Source organism: Rattus norvegicus, chromosome 2 (assembly GCF_021556685.1).
Source record: "Rattus norvegicus strain SHRSP/BbbUtx chromosome 2, alternate assembly SHRSP_T2T, whole genome shotgun sequence".
Classification (NCBI taxonomy): Eukaryota; Metazoa; Chordata; class Mammalia; order Rodentia; family Muridae; genus Rattus; species Rattus norvegicus.
In genome coordinates this window covers 151763461-151786013 of record NC_141535.1, presented here as the reverse complement: position 1 = coordinate 151786013, position 22553 = coordinate 151763461, and the positions used below count along the sequence as shown (strand labels likewise).

The 22553-nt window shown below is 41.7% G+C and overlaps 1 protein-coding gene across 9 annotated transcripts in view; it reads right to left on the bottom strand.

Annotated features, from left to right (window-relative positions):
- Lekr1 (leucine, glutamate and lysine rich 1) overlaps nt 1-22553 on the bottom strand; it is a 176721-nt gene that overhangs the window by 4749 nt on the left and 149419 nt on the right. For 7 of the 9 annotated variants that reach the window (XM_087626828.1, XM_087626818.1, XM_087626812.1 and 4 more), the window contains 2 exon segments: nt 21009-21173; nt 17634-17933 (listed from right to left, as the gene is read on the bottom strand). In XM_087626828.1, the coding sequence (XP_087482954.1) occupies nt 17634-17933; nt 21009-21173 (465 nt within the window). 9 annotated transcript variants of the gene reach the window in all.

Sequence of the window (22553 nt, the reverse complement as noted above, 5' to 3'; positions counted from 1 at the left end):
AAGTTTTTATAGAGGAGGTTCTTTCTGTCCTGAGTGCTGGGTTAGTGTGGCCTAGGGAAGGGAGAATTACTGCTCTGGTCCTAAAGCCCATGCATTGCTGCTGAACACTGTCTATGCTGTCTCAGACAAAAGGCCACTTCAATTGGACTTAAAATAATTAATTGCTTAATTGAACTCCCACTGAGTCAGTAGGTAAAAAAAAAATTAAATTAGCTCATCATGCATTTAAACTTTCTAATATTCAAAGTAGCTGCTTCCCTACTTTTTGAAAGGTAAGAGTGACTGGTTTATATCTTTTCATTTTACCCTTAGAAACAACTGAGTATTTTCAGTTGTAAACAGAGAAGAAGCAAGAGAAGGCTTTGCTGTGTGACCTGGTTATTGTGAAGGGAGAATCCTGGTTGTGGTGTTTCTGAGTCAGCTGTATCTGGCATAGCTGGGCAGAGGTGGGCAGATGCCAGGAAAGAGGTCTTCACTGAAGAAAAAACACAGATGCCCTTGTTCATGGTTTACACTAACAAGGTCCCGACCAGTCACGAGATGAGAGAGGACACAGTCTCTGCCAGCTCTAACCAGACAGAACTCAGGAAAGTGGGTTTCCAGCCAGCTGTGTTGGGGAGGAAGGTGCAATTGAGGTGAAGGAGTCTCTATGGACAAGGTATGGAAAGTAGACAGATGAGTAAGAGTTAGTGAAAGATGTGCTCGCCTCCAGCCAGCCAGTCGGCCCAGCACTGCAGAAGGACAATGGACATGGCTTTTTGGTAAACTAGGAATGAGAAACTAAATAAAATTTTAGGAAACAAGACAGATGTCAGGCAGAAATATTAAAATTATATACTCAGGCTTGCAAACAATAAAAACCAACTATTTTAAGCTTCTCAGAATAAAAGTCATAGAAATAACAAAATTCCTCAGAATAATGGTCTTCAAGAGTCAATTTTTCAAGACAAGGGAGAAGAGCCTAAAAGATACATTATTTAGGATTTCCTCTTCTAAATCAACAATCCAATTTTAATATCTTGTCACTGTTAATTAAGTGTAACAAAGCGATGTCTCCATATGTCTTCCCAACGTGCCGCTGTCCTGACATCTTCCTTTTTTACAAGTAGAGATGCCCTTGCTGAGCCCACATCTGCGCATGCTCCATGGCCAAACTCTTGGGTTCTCAGCTCATCTGTCCCCGCTGTCAGGCAGCCAAGTAAGCAAGATCCTTGAAAGCTTTACTCTTTGGAAGAGAGACTGATGCTGTAATTTTGTGTCTCAGGGTTGAGAATCACTTGTTTGATAACTTACTGACTAGACTTGGGTTTCTTATTCTCCTACATAGAATTACCAGAGAGGCACGTGCCATTTTCTCTACATCAACTACATATGCATTTGAAGTAAATACATACTCCCAAATGAAAGAAATCCCTTTTGAAAATAAGCCATTTGTGCTTGCAAATGCTATGTATCCATAAAATTCTACCTTACAGGTTTACATAAATCCATCATCACCGAGTTTTATCAAATTCTCCTACATAAATGCTTTTTTGAAGCAGAGTTCATATTTGGAAGCAGTTTCAGATATCAAAAGGTTTAAGATCACCCATGAGACCAATATTTTAGAAGGTTACTTAAGATCCCTACTCAGCTCTTCTGACTCCCCACAGGTCACCACTGTGCTAACAGTTTGGAGACTCCTTCTCCCGAGTCGGCAGCACATCGCTTCGACTTTTACTTTCTTTTATTGTTTCTTAAGCACAAGCAAACACAGGATGTGAGGCAAAGCAACCTAGCAATAAAAACAGGTGTGTTGATGCAAATACAGACTGACAATCCTTCAGCCACAATTCTGACATTTGAATGCTCCAAAAAGGAAAACACTGCAAGTCAACACATTTGGTGACTGAATCTGGCTGGACTAATTATGTATTCATTTATTTCTGGTTGTCGTCTTTCATATTAGAGACAGTTCTAATAATTAAGCTTTGGTTTGTGATTGAAGACTGAGTTCCCAAATGACAGGTGAGTGTGTGTGTGTGTGTGTGTGTGTGTGTGTGTGTGTGTGTGTGTTCGGTTATTGCCTAGCACGTTTCTGGGCTGGTAGACTGGGCGTGGATATAGCCACTGTACTAGATACCCCAATGGCCAGCATACATAGGCTCTTCTAAGTTCTTGGTTGTCTGGGTCATGGAAAAGGAGTTTGTGATTAGGACTGGCTATCTCCCACTTGCTCTTTACAGCTCTTTGTCTGTTCCTTGCTCTGATGTATTCTCACACAGTGTCTTTCTCATTCTGCTAGAGAGAACACGTCAGGTTTCTTTCTAGGCAGGTGCAGGAGATATGGTGGGGGGTGGTGGTGGCTGTCCCTGAAAATTAATTTGCTCCTTTTACTCTCCTTTTTTGGGCTCCACTCCTTGATTCCTGTCTTCAGAGGTGTTTTTTTGTCTCCCTTTTCTGAGCCTCCTTGTGGTAGGATGTAATTAGGTCTCTTCTTTGGGATCCCCTCACCGACAATGGGTCCTAGGCTTCACTTTTTATTTGGGGGCAGGGCAGTAAGGTAGAGACAAACACAGCCTTTCCACTCTCCATGGAATTCTCCATGCCTAACCAGGAGCACTGTTTTCTATTTTCAAACTTTGTAAACTACCATTAGATGGGCCATAAGAACTGCAGAATTTGAAACCTCTGCCTCTCTTACTCTCTTTTCTATGGTCTTAAAACAACAAAAAGTTTGAGTTCTCTGTTTTCCATTGGATCTACTTTAAACAAATTACCCTCTCCCTCTAAATCCCATGATCATCATGAAGCCCCTTACATTGGGTCACACTGTCTTAAAAGAATCCATGTGGAACTCACATGAGGGAGGGGATCACTGTTACCAGAAACCCGTCTCATTTTAATTTGGCATAAATAACAGTGTACTATTTGCTAATATTAACTTCCTGTTCTCATTTTTTGTTTTTGATTTTCCAGTTTTTTAGTGTGTGCCTTTTTCCCAATAAGAACTTTCTGGCCCACACCCTCGGAACCCGGCCCACAGCAGCTCTCTGCTCCCAAACCCCGTGGGAGAGAGACCTCACCACATGGCCAGGTGGGCACTCCTGAGGCTGCAGAGTGGAAGAGACCACCAACACTGCCCACCCCTGCCCACATCCCTGGCCCAAGAGAATCTGTATAAGGCCTCTGGGATCCCGTAGGGGAGGCCCCAGGAGCGGCAGGACCCCTGCGCCTGAGACACCGCCAGAACCTGAAGGAAACAGACCGGATAAACAGTTCTCTGCACCCAAATCCCATGGGAGGGAGAGCTAAACCTTCAGAGAGGCAGACACGCCTGGGAAACCAGAAGAGACTGCACTCTGCCCACATCCAGACGCCAGAGGAAAACACCAAACGACATCTGGAACCCTGGTGCACGGAGGCTCTCGGAAAGAGCGGCGCAGATCTTCCCGGTTGCTGCCGCCGCGGAGTGGACTTAGGCAATACCCCACGAGCAAACTTGAGCCTCCGGACCACAGTTCGGACCAACTTTTCTGCTGCAAGTGACCTGCCTGGTGAACTCCAGACATAGGCCCACAGGAACAGCTGAAGACCTGTAGAGAGGAAAAACTACACGCCCGAAAGCAGAACACTCTGTCCCCATGACTGGCTGAAAGAAAACAGGAAAACAGGTCTACAGCACTTCTGACACACAGGCTTATAGGACAGTCTAGCCACTGTCAGAAATAGCAGAACAAAGTAACACTAGAGATAATCTGATGGCGAGAGGCAAGCGCAGGAACCCAAGCAACAGAAACCAACACTACATGGCATCATCGGAGCCCAATTCTCCTACCAAAATAAACATGGAATATCCAAACACACCAGAAAAGCAAAATCTAGTTTCAAAATAATATTTGATCATGATGCTGGAGGACTTCAAGAAAGACGTGAAGAACTCACTTAGAGAACAAGTAGAAGCCTACAGAGAGGAATCGCAAAAATGCCTGAAAGAATTCCAGGAAAACATGAATAAACAAGTAGAAACCCATAGAGAGGAGACACAAAAATCCCTGAAAGAATTCCAGGAAAACACAATCAAACAGTTGAAGGAATTAAAAATGGAAATAGAAGCAATCAAGAAAGAACACATGGAAACAACCCTGGATATAGAAAATCAAAAGAAGAGACAAGGAGCTGTAGATACAAGCTTCACCAACAGAATAGAAGAGATGGAAGAGAGAATCTCGGGAGCAGAAGATTCCATAGAAATCATTGACTCAACTGTCAAAGATAATGTAAAGCGGAAAAAGCTACTGGTCCAAAACATACAGGAAATCCAGGACTCAATGAGAAGATCAAACCTAAGGATAATAGGTATAGAAGAGAGTGAAGACTCCCAGCTCAAAGGACCAGTAAATATCTTCAACAAAATCATAGAAGAAAACTTCCCTAACCTAAAAAAAGAGATACCCATAGACATACAAGAAGCCTACAGAACTCCAAATAGATTGGACCAGAAAAGAAACACCTCCCGTCACATAATTGTCAAAACACCAAACGCACAAAATAAAGAAAGAATATTAAAAGCAGTAAGGGAAAAAGGTCAAGTAACATATAAAGGGAGACCTATCAGAATCACACCAGACTTCTCGCCAGAAACTATGAAGGCCAGAAGATCCTGGACTGATGTCATACAGACCCTAAGAGAACACAAATGCCAGCCCAGGCATTTGGGCTGTATCCAGCAAAACTCTCAATTAACATTGATGGAGAAACCAAGATGTTCCATGACAAAACCAAATTTACACAATATCTTTCTACAAATCCAGCACTACAAAGGATAATAAATGGTAAAGCCCAACATAAGGAGGCAAGCTATACCCTAGAAGAAGCAAGAAACTAATCGTCTTGGCAACAAAACAAAGAGAATGAAAGCACACAAACATAACCTCACATCCAAATATGAATATAAAGGGAAACAATAATCACTATTCCTTAATATCTCTCAATATCAATGGCCTCAACTCCCCAATAAAAAGACATAGATTAACAAACTGGATACGCAACGAGGACCCTGCATTCTGCTGCCTACAGGAAACACACCTCAGAGACAAAGACAGACACTACCTCAGAGTGAAAGGCTGGAAAACAACTTTCCAAGCAAATGGTCAGAAGAAGCAAGCTGGAGTAGCCATTCTAATATCAAATAAAATCAATTTCCAACTAAAAGTCATCAAAAAAGATGAGGAAGGACACTTCATATTCATCAAAGGAAAAATCCACCAAGATGAACTCTCAATCCTAAATATCTATGCCCCAAATACAAGGGCACCTACATATGTAAAAGAAACCTTACTAAAGCTCAAAACACACATTGCACCTCACACAATAATAGTGGGAGATTTCAACACCCCACTCTCATCAATGGACAGATCATGGAAACAGAAATTAAACAGTGATGTCGACAGACTAAGAGAAGTCATGAGCCAAATGGACTTAACGGATATTTATAGAACATTCTATCCTAAAGCAAAAGGATATACCTTCTTCTCAGCTCCTCATGGTACTTTCTCCAAAATTGACCATATAATTGGTCAAAAAACGGGCCTCAACAGGTACAGAAAGATAGAAATAATCCCATGCGTGCTATCAGACCACCACGGCCTAAAACTGGTCTTCAATAACAATAAGGGAAGAATGCCCACATATACGTGGAAATTGAACAATGCTCTACTCAATGATAACCTATTCAAGGAAGAAATAAAGAAAGAAATTAAAAACTTTTTAGAATTTAATGAAAATGAAGATACAACATACTCAAACTTATGGGACACAATGAAAGCTGTGCTAAGAGGAAAACTCATAGCGCTGAGTGCCTGCAGAAAGAAACAGGAAAGAGCATATGTCAGCAGCTTGACAGCACACCTAAAAGCGCTAGAACAAAAAGAAGCAAATACACCCAGGAGGAGTAGAAGGCAGGAAATAATCAAACTCAGAGCTGAAATCAACCAAGTAGAAACAAAAAGGACCATAGAAAGAATCAACAAAACCAAAAGTTGGTTCTTTGAGAAAATCAACAAGATAGATAAACCCTTAGCCATACTAACGAGAGGACACAGAGAGTGCGTCCAAATTAACAAAATCAGAAATGAAAAGGGAGACATAACTACAGATTCAGAGGAAATTCAAAAAATCATCAGATCTTACTATAAAAGCCTATATTCAACAAAACTTGAAAATCTTCAGGAAATGGACAATTTCCTAGACAGATACCAGGTATCGAAGTTAAATCAGGAACAGATAAACCAGTTAAACAACCCCATAACTCCTAAGGAAATAGAAGCAGTCATTAAAGGTCTCCCAACCAAAAAGAGCCCAGGTCCAGACGGGTTTAGTGCAGAATTCTATCAAACCTTCATAGAAGACCTCATACCAATATTATCCAAACTATTCCACAAAATTGAAACAGATGGAGCCCTACCGAATTCCTTCTACCAAGCCACAATTACTCTTATACCTAAACCATACAAAGACCCAACAAAGAAAGAGAACTTCAGACCAATTTCCCTTATGAATATCGACGCAAAAATACTCAATAAAATTCTGGCAAACCGAATCCAAGAGCACATCAAAACAATCATCCACCATGATCAAGTAGGCTTCATCCCAGGCATGCAGGGATGGTTTAATATACGGAAAACCATCAACGTGATCCATTATATAAACAAACTGAAAGAACAGAACCACATGATCATTTCATTAGATGCTGAGAAAGCATTTGACAAAATTCAACACCCCTTCATGATAAAAGTCCTGGAAAGAATAGGAATTCAAGGCCCATACCTAAACATAGTAAAAGCCATATATAGCAAACCAGTTGCTAACATTAAACTAAATGGAGAGAAACTTGAAGCAATCCCACTAAAATCAGGGACTAGACAAGGCTGCCCACTCTCTCCCTACTTATTCAATATAGTTCTTGAAGTTCTAGCCAGAGCAATCAGACAACAAAAGGAGGTCAAGGGGATACAGATCGGAAAAGAAGAAGTCAAAATATCACTATTTGCAGATGATATGATAGTTTATTTAAGTGATCCCAAAAGTTCCACCAGAGAACTACTAAAGCTGATAAACAACTTCAGCAAAGTGGCTGGGTATAAAATTAACTCAAATAAATCAGTAGCCTTCCTCTACACAAAAGAGAAACAAGCCGAGAAAGAAATTAGGGAAACGACACCCTTCATAATAGACCCAAATAATATAAAGTACCTCGGTGTGACTTTAACCAAGCAAGTAAAAGATCTGTACAATAAGAACTTCAAGACACTGAGGAAAGAAATTGAAGAAGACCTCAGAAGATGGAAAGATCTCCCATGCTCATGGATTGGCAGGATTAATATAGTAAAATGGCCATTTTACCAAAAGCAATCTACAGATTCAATGCAATCCCCATCAAAATACCAATCCAATTCTTCAAAGAGTTAGACAGAACAATTTGCAAATTCATCTGGAATAACAAAAAACCCAGGATAGCTAAAGCTATCCTCAACAATAAAAGGACTTCAGGGGGAATCACTATCCCTGAACTCAAGCAGTATTACAGAGCAATAGTGATAAAAACTGCATGGTATTGGTACAGAGACAGACAGATAGACCAATGGAATAGAATTGAAGACCCAGAAATGAACCCACACACCTATGGTCACTTGATTTTTGACAAAGGAGCCAAAACCATCCAATGGAAAAAAGATAGCATTTTCAGCAAATGGTGCTGGTTCAACTGGAGGGCAACATGTAGAAGAATGCAGATCGATCCATGCTTATCACCCTGTACAAAGCTTAAGTCCAAGTGGATCAAGGACCTCCACATCAAACCAGACACACTCAAACTAATAGAAGAAAAACTAGGGAAGCATCTGGAACACATGGGCACTGGAAAAAATTTCCTGAACAAAACACCAATGGCTTATGCTCTAAGATCAAGAATCGACAAATGGGATCTCATAAAACTGCAAAGCTTCTGTAAGGCAAAGGACACTGTGGTTAGGACAAAACGGCAACCAACAGATTGGGAAAAGATCTTTACCAATCCTACAACAGATAGAGGCCTTATATCCAAAATATACAAAGAACTCAAGAAGTTAGACCGCAGGGAAACAAATAACCCTATTAAAAAATGGGGTTCAGAGCTAAACAAAGAATTCACAACTGAGGAATGCCGAATGGCTGAGAAACACCTAAAGAAATGTTCAACATCTTTAGTCATAAGGGAAATGCAAATCAAAACAACCCTGAGATTTCACCTCACACCAGTGCGATTGGCTAAGATCAAAAACTCAGGTGACAGCAGATGCTGGCGAGGATGTGGAGAAAGAGGAACACTCCTCCATTGTTGGTGGGATTGCAGACTGGTAAAACCATTCTGGAAATCAGTCTGGAGGTTCCTCAGAAAATTGGACATTGAACTGCCTGAGGATCCAGCTATACCTCTCTTGGGCATATACCCAAAAGATGCCTCAACATATAAAAGAGACACGTGCTCCACTATGTTCATCGCAGCCTTATTTATAATAGCCAGAAAATGGAAAGAACCCAGATGCCCTTCAACAGAGGAATGGATACAGAAAATGTGGTACATCTACACAATGGAATATTACTCAGCTATCAAAAACAACGAGTTTATGAAATTCGTAGGCAAATGGTTGGAACTGGAAAATATCATCCTGAGTGAGCTAACCCAATCACAGAAAGACATACATGGTATGCACTCATTGATAAGTGGCTATTAGCCCAAATGCTTGAATTACCCTAGATCCCTAGAACAAACGAAACTCAAGACGGATGATCAAAATGTGAATGCTTCACTCCTTCTTTAAATGAGGAAAAAGAATACCCTTGGCAGGGAAGGGAGAGGCAAAGATTAAAACAGAGACTGAAGGAACACCCATTCAGAGCCTGCCCCACATTTGGCCCATACATATACTGCCACCCAATTAGACAAGATGGATGAAGCAAAGAAGTGCAGACCGACAGGAGCCGGATGTAGATCGCTCCTGAGAGACACAGCCAGAATACAGCAAATACAGAGGCGAATGCCAGCAGCAAACCACTGAACTGAGAATAGGTCCCCTATTGAAGGAATCAGAGAAAGAACTGGAAGAGCTTGAAGGGGCTCGAGACCCCAAAAGTACAACAATGCCAAGCAACCAGAGCTTCCAGGGACTAAGCCACTACCTAAAGACTATACATGGACTGACCCTGGACTCTGACCCCATAGGTAGCAATGAATATCCTAGTAAGAGCACCAGTGGAAGGGGAAGCCCTGGGTCCTGCTAAGACTGAACCCCCAGTGAACTAGTCTATGGGGGGAGGGCGGCAATGGGGGGAGGGTTGGGAGGGGAACACCCATAAGGAAGGGGAGGGGGGAGGGGGATGTTTGCCCGGAAACCGGGAAAGGGAATAACACTTGAAATGTATATAAGAAATACTCAAGTTAATAAAAAAAAAAAAAAGAAGCCTTACTAAAGCTCAAACTACACATTGCACCTCACACAATAATATTGGGAGATTTCAACACCCCACTCTCATCAATGGAGAGATCATGGGAACAGAAATTAAACAGAGACGTAGACAGACTAAGAGAAGTCATGAGCCAAATGGTCTTAACAGATATTTATAGAACATTCTATCCTAAAGCAAAAGGATATACCTTCTTCTCAGCTGCTCATGGTACTTTCTCCAAAATTGCCCAGATAGTTGGTCAAAAAATGGGCCTCAACAGGTACAGAAAGATAGAAATAATCCCATGCGTGCTATCAGACCACCACGGCCTAAAACTGGTCTTCAATAACAATAAGGGAAGAATGCCCACATATACGTGGAAATTGAACAATGCTCTACTCAATGATAACCTATTCAAGGAAGAAATAAAGAAAGAAATTAAAAACTTTTTAGAATTTAATGAAAATGAAGGTACAACATACCCAAACTTATGGGACACAATGAAAGCTGTGCTAAGAGGAAAACTCATAGCGCTGAGTGCCGGCAGAAAGAAACAGGAAAGAGCATATGTCAGCAGCTTGACAGCACACCTAAAAGCTCTAAAGGAAAAAGAAGCAAATACACCCAGGAGGAGTAGAAGGCAGGAAATAATCAAACTCAGAGCTGAAATCAACCAAGTAGAAACAAAAAGGACCATAGAAAGAATCAACAGAACCAAAAGTTGGTTCTTTGAGAAAATCAACAAGATAGATAAACCCTTAGCCAGACTAACGAGAGGACCCAGAGAGTGTGTCCAAATTAACAAAATCAGAAATGAAAAGGGAGACATAACTACAGATTCAGAGGAAATTCAAAAAATCATCAGATCTTACTATAAAAGCCTATATTCAACAAAACTTGAAAATCTACAGGAAATGGACAATTTCCTAGACAAATACCAGGTACCGAAGTTAAATCAGGAACAGATAAACCAGTTAAACAACCCCATAACTCCTAAGGAAATAGAAGCAGTCATTAAAGGTCTCCCTTTACCAAAAACAGCCCAGGTCCAGACGGGTTTAGTGCAGAATTCTATCAAACCTTCATAGAAGACCTCATACCAATATTATCCAAACTATTCCACAAAATTAAAACAGATGGATCACTCCCGAATTCCTTCTATGAAGCCACAATTACTCTTATACCTAAACCATACAAAGACCCAACAAAGAAAGAGAACTTCAGACCAATTTCCCTTATGAATATCGACGCAAAAATACTCAATAAAATTCTGGCAAACCGAATCCAAGAGCACATCAAAACAATCATCCACCATGATCAAGTAGGCTTCATCCCAGGCATGCAGGAATGGTTTAATATATGGAAAACCATCAACGTGATCCATTATATAAACAAACTGAAAGATCAAAACCACATGATCATTTCATTAGATGCTGAGAAAGCATTTGACAAAATTCAACACCCCTTCATGATAAAAGTCCTGGAAAGAATAGGAATTCAAGGCCCATACCTAAACATAGTAAAAGCCATATATAGCAAACCAGTTGCTAACATTAAACTAAATGGAGAGAAACTTGAAGCAATCCCACTAAAATCAGGGACTAGACAAGGCTGCCCACTCTCTCCCTACTTATTCAATATAGTTCTTGAAGTTCTAGCCAGAGCAATCAGACAACAAAAGGAGGTCAAGGGGATACAGATCGGAAAAGAAGAAGTCAAAATATCACTATTTGCAGATGATATGATAGTTTATTTAAGTGATCCCAAAAGTTCCACCAGAGAACTACTAAAGCTGATAAACAACTTCAGCAAAGTGGCTGGGTATAAAATTAACTCAAATAAATCAGTAGCCTTCCTCTACACAAAAGAGAAACAAGCCGAGAAAGAAATTAGGGAAACGACACCCTTCATAATAGACCCAAATAATATAAAGTACCTCGGTGTGACTTTAACCAAGCAAGTAAAAGATCTGTACAATAAGAACTTCAAGACACTGAGGAAAGAAATTGAAGAAGACCTCAGAAGATGGAAAGATCTCCCATGCTCATGGATTGGCAGGATTAATATAGTAAAATGGCCATTTTACCAAAAGCAATCTACAGATTCAATGCAATCCCCATCAAAATACCAATCCAATTCTTCAAAGAGTTAGACAGAACAATTTGCAAATTCATCTGGAATAACAAAAAACCCAGGATAGCTAAAGCTATCCTCAACAATAAAAGGACTTCAGGGGGAATCACTATCCCTGAACTCAAGCAGTATTACAGAGCAATAGTGATAAAAACTGCATGGTATTGGTACAGAGACAGACAGATAGACCAATGGAATAGAATTGAAGACCCAGAAATGAACCCACACACCTATGGTCACTTGATTTTTGACAAAGGAGCCAAAACCATCCAATGGAAAAAAGATAGCATTTTCAGCAAATGGTGCTGGTTCAACTGGAGGGCAACATGTAGAAGAATGCAGATCGATCCATGCTTATCACCCTGTACAAAGCTTAAGTCCAAGTGGATCAAGGACCTCCACATCAAACCAGACACACTCAAACTAATAGAAGAAAAACTAGGGAAGCATCTGGAACACATGGGCACTGGAAAAAATTTCCTGAACAAAACACCAATGGCTTATGCTCTAAGATCAAGAATCGACAAATGGGATCTCATAAAACTGCAAAGCTTCTGTAAGGCAAAGGACACTGTGGTTAGGACAAAACGGCAACCAACAGATTGGGAAAAGATCTTTACCAATCCTACAACAGATAGAGGCCTTATATCCAAAATATACAAAGAACTCAAGAAGTTAGACCGCAGGGAAACAAATAACCCTATTAAAAAATGGGGTTCAGAGCTAAACAAAGAATTCACAGCTGAGGAATGCCGAATGGCTGAGAAACACCTAAAGAAATGTTCAACATCTTTAGTCATAAGGGAAATGCAAATCAAAACAACCCTGAGATTTCACCTCACACCAGTGAGAATGGCTAAGATCAAAAACTCAGGTGACAGCAGATGCTGGCGAGGATGCAGAGAAAGAGGAACACTCCTCCATTGTTGGTGGGATTGCAGACTGGTACAACCATTCTGGAAATCAGTCTGGAGGTTCCTCAGAAAATTGGACATTGAACTGCCTGAGGATCCAGCTATACCTCTCTTGGGCATATACCCAAAAGATGCCCCAACATTTAAAAAAGACACATGCTCCACTATGTTCATCGCAGCCTTATTTATAATAGCCAGAAGCTGGAAAGAACCCAGATGCCCTTCAACAGAGGAATGGATACAGAAAATGTGGTACATCTACACAATGGAATATTACTCAGCTATCAAAAACGAGTTTATGAAATTCGTAGGCAAATGGTTGGTACTGGAAAATATCATCCTGAGTGAACTAACCCAATCACAGAAAGACATACATGGTATGCACTCACTGATAAGTGGCTATTAGCCCAAATGCTTGAATTACCCTAGATGCCTAGAACAAATGAAACTCAAGACGGATGATCAAAATGTGAATGCTTCACTCCTTCTCTAAAAGGGGAATAAGAATACCCTTGGCAGGGAAGGGAGAGGCAAAGATTAAAACAGAGACTGAAGGAACACCCATTCAGAGCCTGCCCCACATTTGGCCCATACATATACAGCCACCCAATTAGACAAGATGGATGAAGCAAAGAAGTGCAGACCGACAGGAGCCGGATGTAGATCGCTCCTGAGAGACACAGCCAGAATACAGCAAATACAGAGGCGAATGCCAGCAGTAAACCACTGAACTGAGAATAGGTCCCCTATTGAAGGAATCAGAGAAAGAACTGGAAGAGCTTGAAGGGGCTCGAGACCCCATATGTACAACAATGCCAAGCAACCAGAGCTTCCAGGGACTAAGCCACTACCTAAAGACTATACATGGACTGACCCTGGACTCTGACCCCATAGGTAGCAATGAATATCCTAGTAAGAGCACCAGTGGAAGGGGAAGCCCTGGGTCCTGCTAAGACTGAACCCCCAGTGAAGTAGACTGTTGGGGGGAGGGCGGCAATGGGGGGAGGGCTGGGAGGGGAACACCCATAAGGAAGGGGAGGGGGGAGGGGGATGTTTGCCCGGAAACCAAAGAATAATTATTAAGTATTAAATAAATTAAAAAAAAATCGCTGGAAAAAAAAAGAACTTTCTGGAGTCTTGTTTAAATTTGCATTTCCGGTATTTTTGTTTTCCAACCCTGTCTTGTGAGTTACTTCTTCTCCTTCTTACTGTCCTGCCTTATGATACCAAGTCACTTCTCAAACTACTACCGGGAGGATGGCCCAGTTTGCCTGTCAGAGGCTCCAGCTTCCTTCTAATCCTTTCCTACAGTTGAGAACAAATTCCACTCACACTCTGGCCTCCTGAGAGAGCACAGGACTCCCTGACCTTCATTAGCCTCCTTAGGAGAGCATTTACTTATCTTTATTCTAATGGGATTTTTTTTCCAAGTAACTATAGCTTTTAATTCTCCAGAATCCAAGGAACTTAAAGTGTCTGAAGAGCATGATGAAAAACACATAGAGCCTTTGATTCGCTAGGACTTTCTTTACAGCTCACATTCTTCCTGTTGAGAAACTGCACTACTGTCACCGGCTCATTTCCTGCCTTGTAAGCATATGCTGTACTTTGGCATGTTTACCCAGAGAAATAGCCTTAGATATTTACTTATATTTCAGGTCTCATTACTTAATTTGAGGTGATATTTTGGTCACCTCTGATGGAAAGCCTAGTCTACTTGTCTCTTCCATGAAAAGAAACTGTCCTGTTGAATTCTTTCATTAGCTTTATTTTATGAATAATAGTTTCTCCCCTCTAGAAATCAGCCATGACTATTTTTATACTATCCTAATATATTTTTATGTTTTAGAAATTCATATTTTATTTTGTTTTTAGTGTATGTCTGTGCACTACATGTATGTAGGAGTCCTTAGAGGTCAGAAGAAGCATCAGATCCCCTGGAACTGGAGTTACAGGCAGTTGTGAAGAACAACCTTGGCTTCTAGGTTGAGCCATGGACTTCTCCAGGTCCAGAAGTCCATATTTTTAAAAATGAAATCTGTCTTAATACCTTTCCCAACCAGGAACCATATGAGATGAGCTCTCCTTAGCTCTCTTATCTGTAAAGAAATCCACCCTTCATTTTTTGGTTTTGCTAACATCACCTCCAGAGGGTGTGGTCAGAAGATGTAGTGTAGACCCATGTTTGAATACTTGATTTCTAGTTGGTGGAAATACTTGAGAAGGATTAGGAGGTGTGGCCTTGGAGAAGATGTGTCACTGGAGGCAGGCTGTGAGGTTTCAAAGGACTTGTGTCATTCCCAATGTCTCTTTCTACCTCTTGCTTGTGGATCAAGATCTGCTGCTTCAGCAGTCTATCTTATAGAGATAATCTCTTGTACTGAATCAAAGGTTGTCAATAAAGGGCTGATTGGCCAATGAGCTGAGGCAGGATTAGAAGGTCAGCTATCCAGCACAGAGAGGGGAGATTCTGGGTTTGAGTCAGAATGGAGATTCACCTCAGACACAGAAAAAGACTATCATATGAAACTGAGGACCAGGTAACCAGCCATGTGGCAGGACTTAAATGAAAAAGAAAAGGGTAATTAAGATATGAGTAAGTCAGGGAACAGAACCAAAGTTATTGGCTTAAACATCTTTTTATATATAAAAAGACAGAGTTGTTATTTCTGGGAACAATGTAGACAGGTAGAAAAACTCGAGGTTGCTGATGTTTCTACCACACCATCTCCATGCCCTTGTTCCAAGCACCAAAAGCACTAGCCCTCTGGAAGTGTAAGGTCAACTAAATTTATTCTTCTATTGCTGTGATCATGGTGTTTAACTACAGCAACGGATAACAAATCACAGCAAAAGTAACACATACAGAAGCTTTTGATGGCCTAGGATCACATTTCTGATGGTCACATCTCGGGTACTTACATATCATGCACGTGGGCTGGATTTACTGGCTCATTTGTAATGAATAGAATACAAAGAAAGCCATGAGCCATCACTTCTGGGTTACCTAAGGACTGTGGCTTTTGCCTTGGCATGCTTTCTCTACTGGTTCCGAGGGAAGCCAGCAGACAATGTGAGCTCATTTTTGGAGAGACCCGAGTGGCGCGGAATTGAAGGATGTTACAGCCAACAGCCACAGGTTCTCTATTAATAGTCCATGAGAATATCAACCTGTTAATATAACTTTGCTCATCCTAGTTAGCTAGAAGCCCAGCCTATCACTGCTGAGCCTCTAGCTGAGACCATTGCCTCTTGGACACCCTCACACCAACCTCATAAGAGACATCAACCACGGTCAGCCAGCTAAAGCATAACAGCCTCCTTTTCCACAGAAATGAGATGTCTCAGTGGTTCAGCATGTTTTCTGTACAATCATGAGGGCTTGCGTTTGTACCTTATCACCCATGCAACAAGCTGGATGTCTTGCACACACCTGTAATTCCATCTCCATGGGTGGTAGAGATAGGAGGATGGTGGGAGCTGGTTGGCTTAGCCGAGGACAGCTCCCTGACCACCCCAGGTTCGGGAAGACATTCTGCTTAAAATAGGCTAAGAGTGACAGAAAAGGACACCTGACACCCTCTTGTGACCTCCACTGGCGAACAGTTGTGTGCACCAGCACCTACAGACATATACTCACACAGACACATATGAACACATAAATATAAGTAAATAAATCTTTCAACAAAGAAATGAGACGACGAACTCTTATTGTTTGAAGTTACTGTCTTGAGGGTAATTTATCAAGTAGTGATAAATTATAGGCTTGTAATGTAGGGTGTCTCTACCCTTCAGTCTAGGTTTTTCAAGTGATTAATTTATGTGTAGGTAATTTCTTTAATATTTCCCAGAAGGTAGTTACCATTTTTCCATAATTATACCACTATTTAGCTAGCATAGTGCTCAGTACCCACATATATGATAATTTGCATTTCATAAAAACTTGATTTTGTTCATTTTCTACTTGTCCTCTGGCTGTGTCACTTCTTATTTTTCTACACTGCCATTCTTTTGGCTTCAGACTTGCTGGTCCAGTGACTTGGCCTTTCTCTCCTTTCACCCGACAGTGTTAATTGTTAATTAAATAGTGTTAAATAAATAGTGTTAATTGTTAACACTATTTCTAAAATGTTTAGCAATTCATCATAAATATGCCAGAGATAAAACTTTCTCAATAAAAATAAGCCTACTTCAGTCCAAGAAAACACTACTGAAATAATTGTGCATATGTAAGACAGAAGACTTACAAGTTCAGGTTGACAGGGTTGTAAAACATGAAACTCAAATTATCTTTATGTTGTCCATAATTTTTTAAATGTTAGTAACATGTGCTCTGGAAATTCTTTTGGCAAATATTTACTATTAAAGCAAGTAAGACCTAATCTGTAACATTCCTAAGTGTGGAGCTTTTAAGTGATTATTTGCTGCACAGAACTGGTTCCTCGAAAGGGCTCAGCCAAAAATGGAGCATCAATATTACACCAGTGCCCCCATGGTTCACGGAACTTGGTGGAAGAAGGAACAGAAAAAGTCTAAGAAATAGGGTTGGGTTTTCTCCAGTACACAACAAGACCCTTGTACTTTCGAACTCTATAGAGGCTGAAGCTGCCTATCAGGAGCTATACAGGATCAGGCCAGCCAAGGTCCAGCATAGGAGAGGGGGAGTGAGCCTCCCACCTCTAGCCAAGAAGCAGTGCTGACAATTGATGGCTGCTAGGCAAAAGACAGGTTTTCTTTAGGGGTGTGGCCCCAGGCCCATATATATGCAGCATTAACCAGACTGTTAGTAAAGAACAAAACACCAAACACCAGGTTGGGAAGAGGACATGAAGGGTATTCATAAATCCAGAGAAGGGAAGTGGCGTGTGTGTATGAATATGACCAACAGAGACAGATATATGGTATGTATGTATGTATGTATGTATGTATGTATGTATGTATGTATGTATGAGATTCTCAAAGAATACATTGTACTTTAAGAGAACTGACCTACAGAAGCTAAGGATGCCTGGTAGCCAGGCTGTGGCTCTCTCCTTGACCTCCAACTGCCTGTCACATTTGTGTCTGTCTGTCTGCTTCTTAGCTGGCCATGCTCCTCACTAGTGGGTATCTGCTTCCTACCTCTTCCTGTGACTGGCTGAACTGCTGCAGCAGCTGTGTCTGGGCCAGCCTTACTCTTTCCAGCTCATCTGACTTCTGTTTCATTTCCTTCTTCAACTCTTTGGAAACTGAATCATCATGGCCAGTTTCCTCCTTCAAACGACACTCCAATTCTGCAACCAGATTTTTCAGGTCTTCAATTTCTTTTTTCTTTGACTCAGACTCTTCTGTGTACCGCGCATGGGACTCATGGAGTTTTTCTTGGAGAGAGGCCACTTCCAGCCTCAGGTCTTTTGTAGCATCTGCGATTAGGTCAGCTATCTGTAAGATAAATCTCATGTCAGTATATAGACAATGTTTCTAGGGAACCATAGAGCTCCTGCTGTTGTTAAGTTTCTTCTAATAAACAAGTGTGCTTTCATCCCATGACATGTATAGGCCTTCAGATTTTTTTTTAAGTCAACACAGACTTTTATTTATTTTTTTCCTAAAATGGTATCCTAATAACTACTCGGGCATCCTACGGAATATTTAAATCTCTGTGACTGAATCTAGCTGCCAAAAGTAACTCAAGTTTCCACAAACAGATGGGAGAGGGCTTGGCTGGGCTCTGGGACCTCCAGGTGCCTGACTGGTTTTTGGAGACACGAGAGAACACCACGGTTGTGCTCCGCTCACATCAGAACACCAGCTTCACCCGGGACATATTTTTTCTTTCTTATATGTGGATAGATGTACCCCAGACACTAGCTCAGCCTTCTAGAGCTGCACTCTCCCACATCTGTGATCACAGACACTCTGCACTGTTCTACATGTAATAACAGGGAGGTGCCAGTAAATGTTTAAGAATATCCCCATCTCTCTCAGGTCAACTTTGAATCTAATTTTAATGGTGAAATCCCCTTGCCACTATCCCTAATCTGTCACGACTGGTAACTTAGCTGGGAAGAGACATGTATAGTAGGCTCTGGAAAGCCAGGGCTGGCTGAGCAACCAGTATGACAGAAAAAGTAAGATTAAATGTGAGTGCACTGAACTGAAAGACAATTGGCCACTGTGGTGACAGTATTGAAGTTCTAGAGAATACCAGGACATGGCACAGCACAAATGTGTCGTCTCTCACCTTACGCAAGAACATGAGACAATAATTCAGGGAACCTTCAGCCCAAAGCATCCCTTCAGAACAGAAAAGACTTTTCTTTCTCCTCAGAAAACAAAAAATTGAGCTGAGAGATGGCTCAGAGGTTAAGAGCATTGACTGCTTTTCCAGAGGTCCCGAGTTCAATTCTCAGCAACCACATGGTGGCTCACAACCATCTATAATGAGGTCTAGTGCCCCTTTCTGGTGTGCAGGCATACATGTAGGCGGAACATTGTATACATACATGATAAGTAAATCTTTAAAAAAAAAACCAAAAAGTTAAGTGTGGCGGCTCATGCCTGAAATTTCAACCAAGGCAAGAAAACCACTATGGGACTACAGTCAGCCATGTTTTCATGCAGAGTGCCAAACCAGTATGAGTTATTGTTCCAAAAACCAAAAAGAAAAACAAGTTAAACATCAGCAGGCAAACAACAGCAGAGCAGGCTTGCAGAAGCTCATCTGAGATCCCCTGCTTACACTCTAACAGGAAACGAGCCATGGAAATCTGGAAATGCCACAATGAGAATTCCCAGAGCTCTTTGGACCACTGCTTACAAACAGTATGCATCTAAAATTTGTTTCAAATGTTAAATTTACATAAGGAACAACTTTGGGAAGAAATATGTCCACCACCATGAGTCATTTCAGAAATTAATATTCTACTATTTTCAACTAATCCAGAAGAAGGAAGAGAGGGTCACGGGTCTGAACAATGGTTTCCCTCCTCCCAGAGCAGAACTGACAAAGACACAGAGCAAGCTGTCCTTGTGACAGGAGCCTCACACAGCCACTTACTTTCATAAGTAATTGGCATTATTTTGTTTGCATTTCACTGTCCATGAAGTTCCAAACTATTCAGGGCAACTATAGTCATGAGCTGAAGGGAGAAAGGAAATGGCCACTCTGGGGAGCCTTTGGTGCCAGGAGCTCTGCAGGAAGAAGTCAGGATCTGTCCCAGACAGACTGGACCATCAGGAGAGCAGAGACACCAAGTTCCCAGCACACACGTCATTGTTTCAATGGGATTTCACCTAAAATTTTCACAAATTCAAAGATGACATCATCAAGAATTTCCCGACAGAAGCACCTACAGAGAGAGCCTCCTGGCTGGGCCAGGTACTAACTGCTTGTATCCTGGACTCTCGTGGCTGGTCCTCATTGGTCATCGTGGACGCTGGAGTGGCCAAACTCTCCATCTTCACACAGAAACAGAGGCCCTTAGGCTGTTGGATGCTTTATTATTATTATTATTATTATTATTATTATTATTATTATTATTATTATGTGTACCATGTGCATGCCTACTGTCAGAACTATGGACCTGGAGTTGTAGGAGGTTGTGAGCCATTGTGTAGGTGCTTGAATTTGAACCTCAGTTCTCTGAAGAATAAATGCTCTTAATGCAGAACTCCCTCTTTAGTGACCTTCCCCCATCTCTGTGTGTATGTGTGGGTGTTTGTATGTCTGTGTACACAGGTACATGATGCCATGGTGTACATGGAGAGCTCAGAGACTATCATGTAGAAATTAGTTCCCTACTTGCACCACGGGGTTGGTTTCATGTCTTTATAGTGGCAAGCACCCTCACCTGCTGAGTCATCTAGTAGCCACAACATGGATTCTTAATGAGTTTTTTTCAAAGTATGTTTCACACTGAATTTTGATTCATTCCCTTGGCCTCCGTCTCTCTCCCTCCCTTCCTTCCATCCTGTCCTCCCTCTTTACACTTAAGTTATATAAGGGCAGGAATAACTTGCCTAGCTTGGTGGTACACATCTGTAACACCAACCCTTGGGAAGCTGAGGCAGGAAGACGTCCTTCAGTAAAACCAACAACCAAGCAACCAAACAGGGTTACTTCAACAGACTCTCTGCTTCTTACAGCATTCTATAGTATTTTTCCTCATCCAAAGATGCTTAAAATTAGTTAGAATTAAAATATCTCCAGTTAAGAAGAAAAATTTTAATTGTGTAGAATACTGTTATCTTTTGATATTGGATTATGTAGCCATGCTAGTTATGTGTCATGCAGGGCAGTCAGTTTTAGAGGTAAGTTGGTGTCAGTAGAAAACGAACGCATACAGAGCCTGGCTGTGGATGTCTGTGATTTATCTCCAGCACCCTTTCTGGAGAACAGAATGTGTCTGTGCGGAAAGGAACACATGCCCGCGGGGAGCATGCGGCGTGTGGCACGGCGTGTGGCACGGCGTGTGGCACGGAGCACGGCACCAGCCACCAGCGGTGCTGACCAACCTTGCTCTGCAGGCCCTCTTGTTCTTTCTGATACTTCCGGATTATTTCCTGGTGCTTTTCTTTTTCAATGTCAAGTTCCAGTTTAGCTTCCTCCTTAAAGAGAAGAGCTTGGTCCTGGAACTCAATGCGATGCCGGGCTCTTTCCTTGCTGAGCTCAGCTTCAATCTGGAAAACAGCATGTTAAAACATGCAAAGCCATTTTACCTTGAAATAAGTACATTCAATGAATTCTCGGACTACTTTTTTTAAAACACAATAGCCAAATATAAAGTTTTTAATTAAAGTACTTTACAATTTTTAGTATTAAAAATGTTAACTTAGAAGTTATCTCCTTCAAGTTGACCTTGGGTCAAATATTCTATTAACTAAAATAGAAACTCAGTAGAGAGGACAGTTTTTAGAACTAAAGCTGAGTCATTTATACTTAAAACAACCAAAAGCTTACTCATTTACACTGCTAACTCAGTCCTCATCAGGGGCCCTGAAAAACAAAACAAAATAAAAACCAAAACCTTAACGAACACCGTCTACCCCACACTGAGGTTAGACTGTGCTCCGCTGACGACAGAACAGAAGCTGGAGTGTCGAGTGGCTCTGTCACATGGCCGGTGACAGCGCAGTGTGGAGCCCTAGGCTGACATGTTAATGTGAATGAGACTAGAGTGAGTGGAAAAGAGTCATCCATGCACATGAAGATTCCGATGGAATCCCGGGGCTGGAAGGGACTTTAGAAATCCCTGGTTCAGTCTCTCACGCCTCAGGAACTGTGGAAAAAACAATAAGGACTTTAGTCTGAGATGGACCTGACACTTGCTGGCGGTGTGACCTTCAGCTTGTGACCATAAGCTCTCCTGGTGGGGTTATAACCAGTTCCTTTGGGGGCCTTTATGAGGATTAAATGAGGCCAAGCGTCCTTGTAAGGCTGTCGGATGGGCAAGAACCCAACAGCCCATGGAGACTGATTCCACGTTCAAGCCCCAGTCTCTGCCCGAGAACTGACATGGAAGGAGGTCCCACGGTACCTCAACCTCACGAAACCATACTTACTCCTTCCCCAGCAGGCGTTTCCATCTCTAAGCATTAAGCAGTTTCTCCTGTGGTTCAGCCAACATCTCCCTCCATGTGGGTTTAACTACTGGCTTTGGCTCTGCCTACTAGAGCAGGAGACAAGAAACCTGTGAGGAACGGAGTCACTCACTCACAGACTTCATCTTCTGGGATCAGAGATGAAATCCCAGCATGGGTCAGCTCCAGGTCGACACTGCCATGCCAAACTGACAAATTCTCTGGGGTGTGTGGTGGATGCCAGGTAAACTGGGAAGAGACTGTTGACCCTTACTGTTTCTGTGATTCTGGTCATTTGAAGGAGGAATGAGGGCAACCTGAATTTCTAGTGGGATCCCTGAACTGAGATACCAGGACATAGAAAGTTTGTTAACAAACTTTACAGGAAGCCCTTTAGATAATCATGTGAGTTAAGAGACCAGACCCAGGATCAGTAGTATTTACTGCCCAGAGGACAGAACTGGTAAAATGTAGACACAA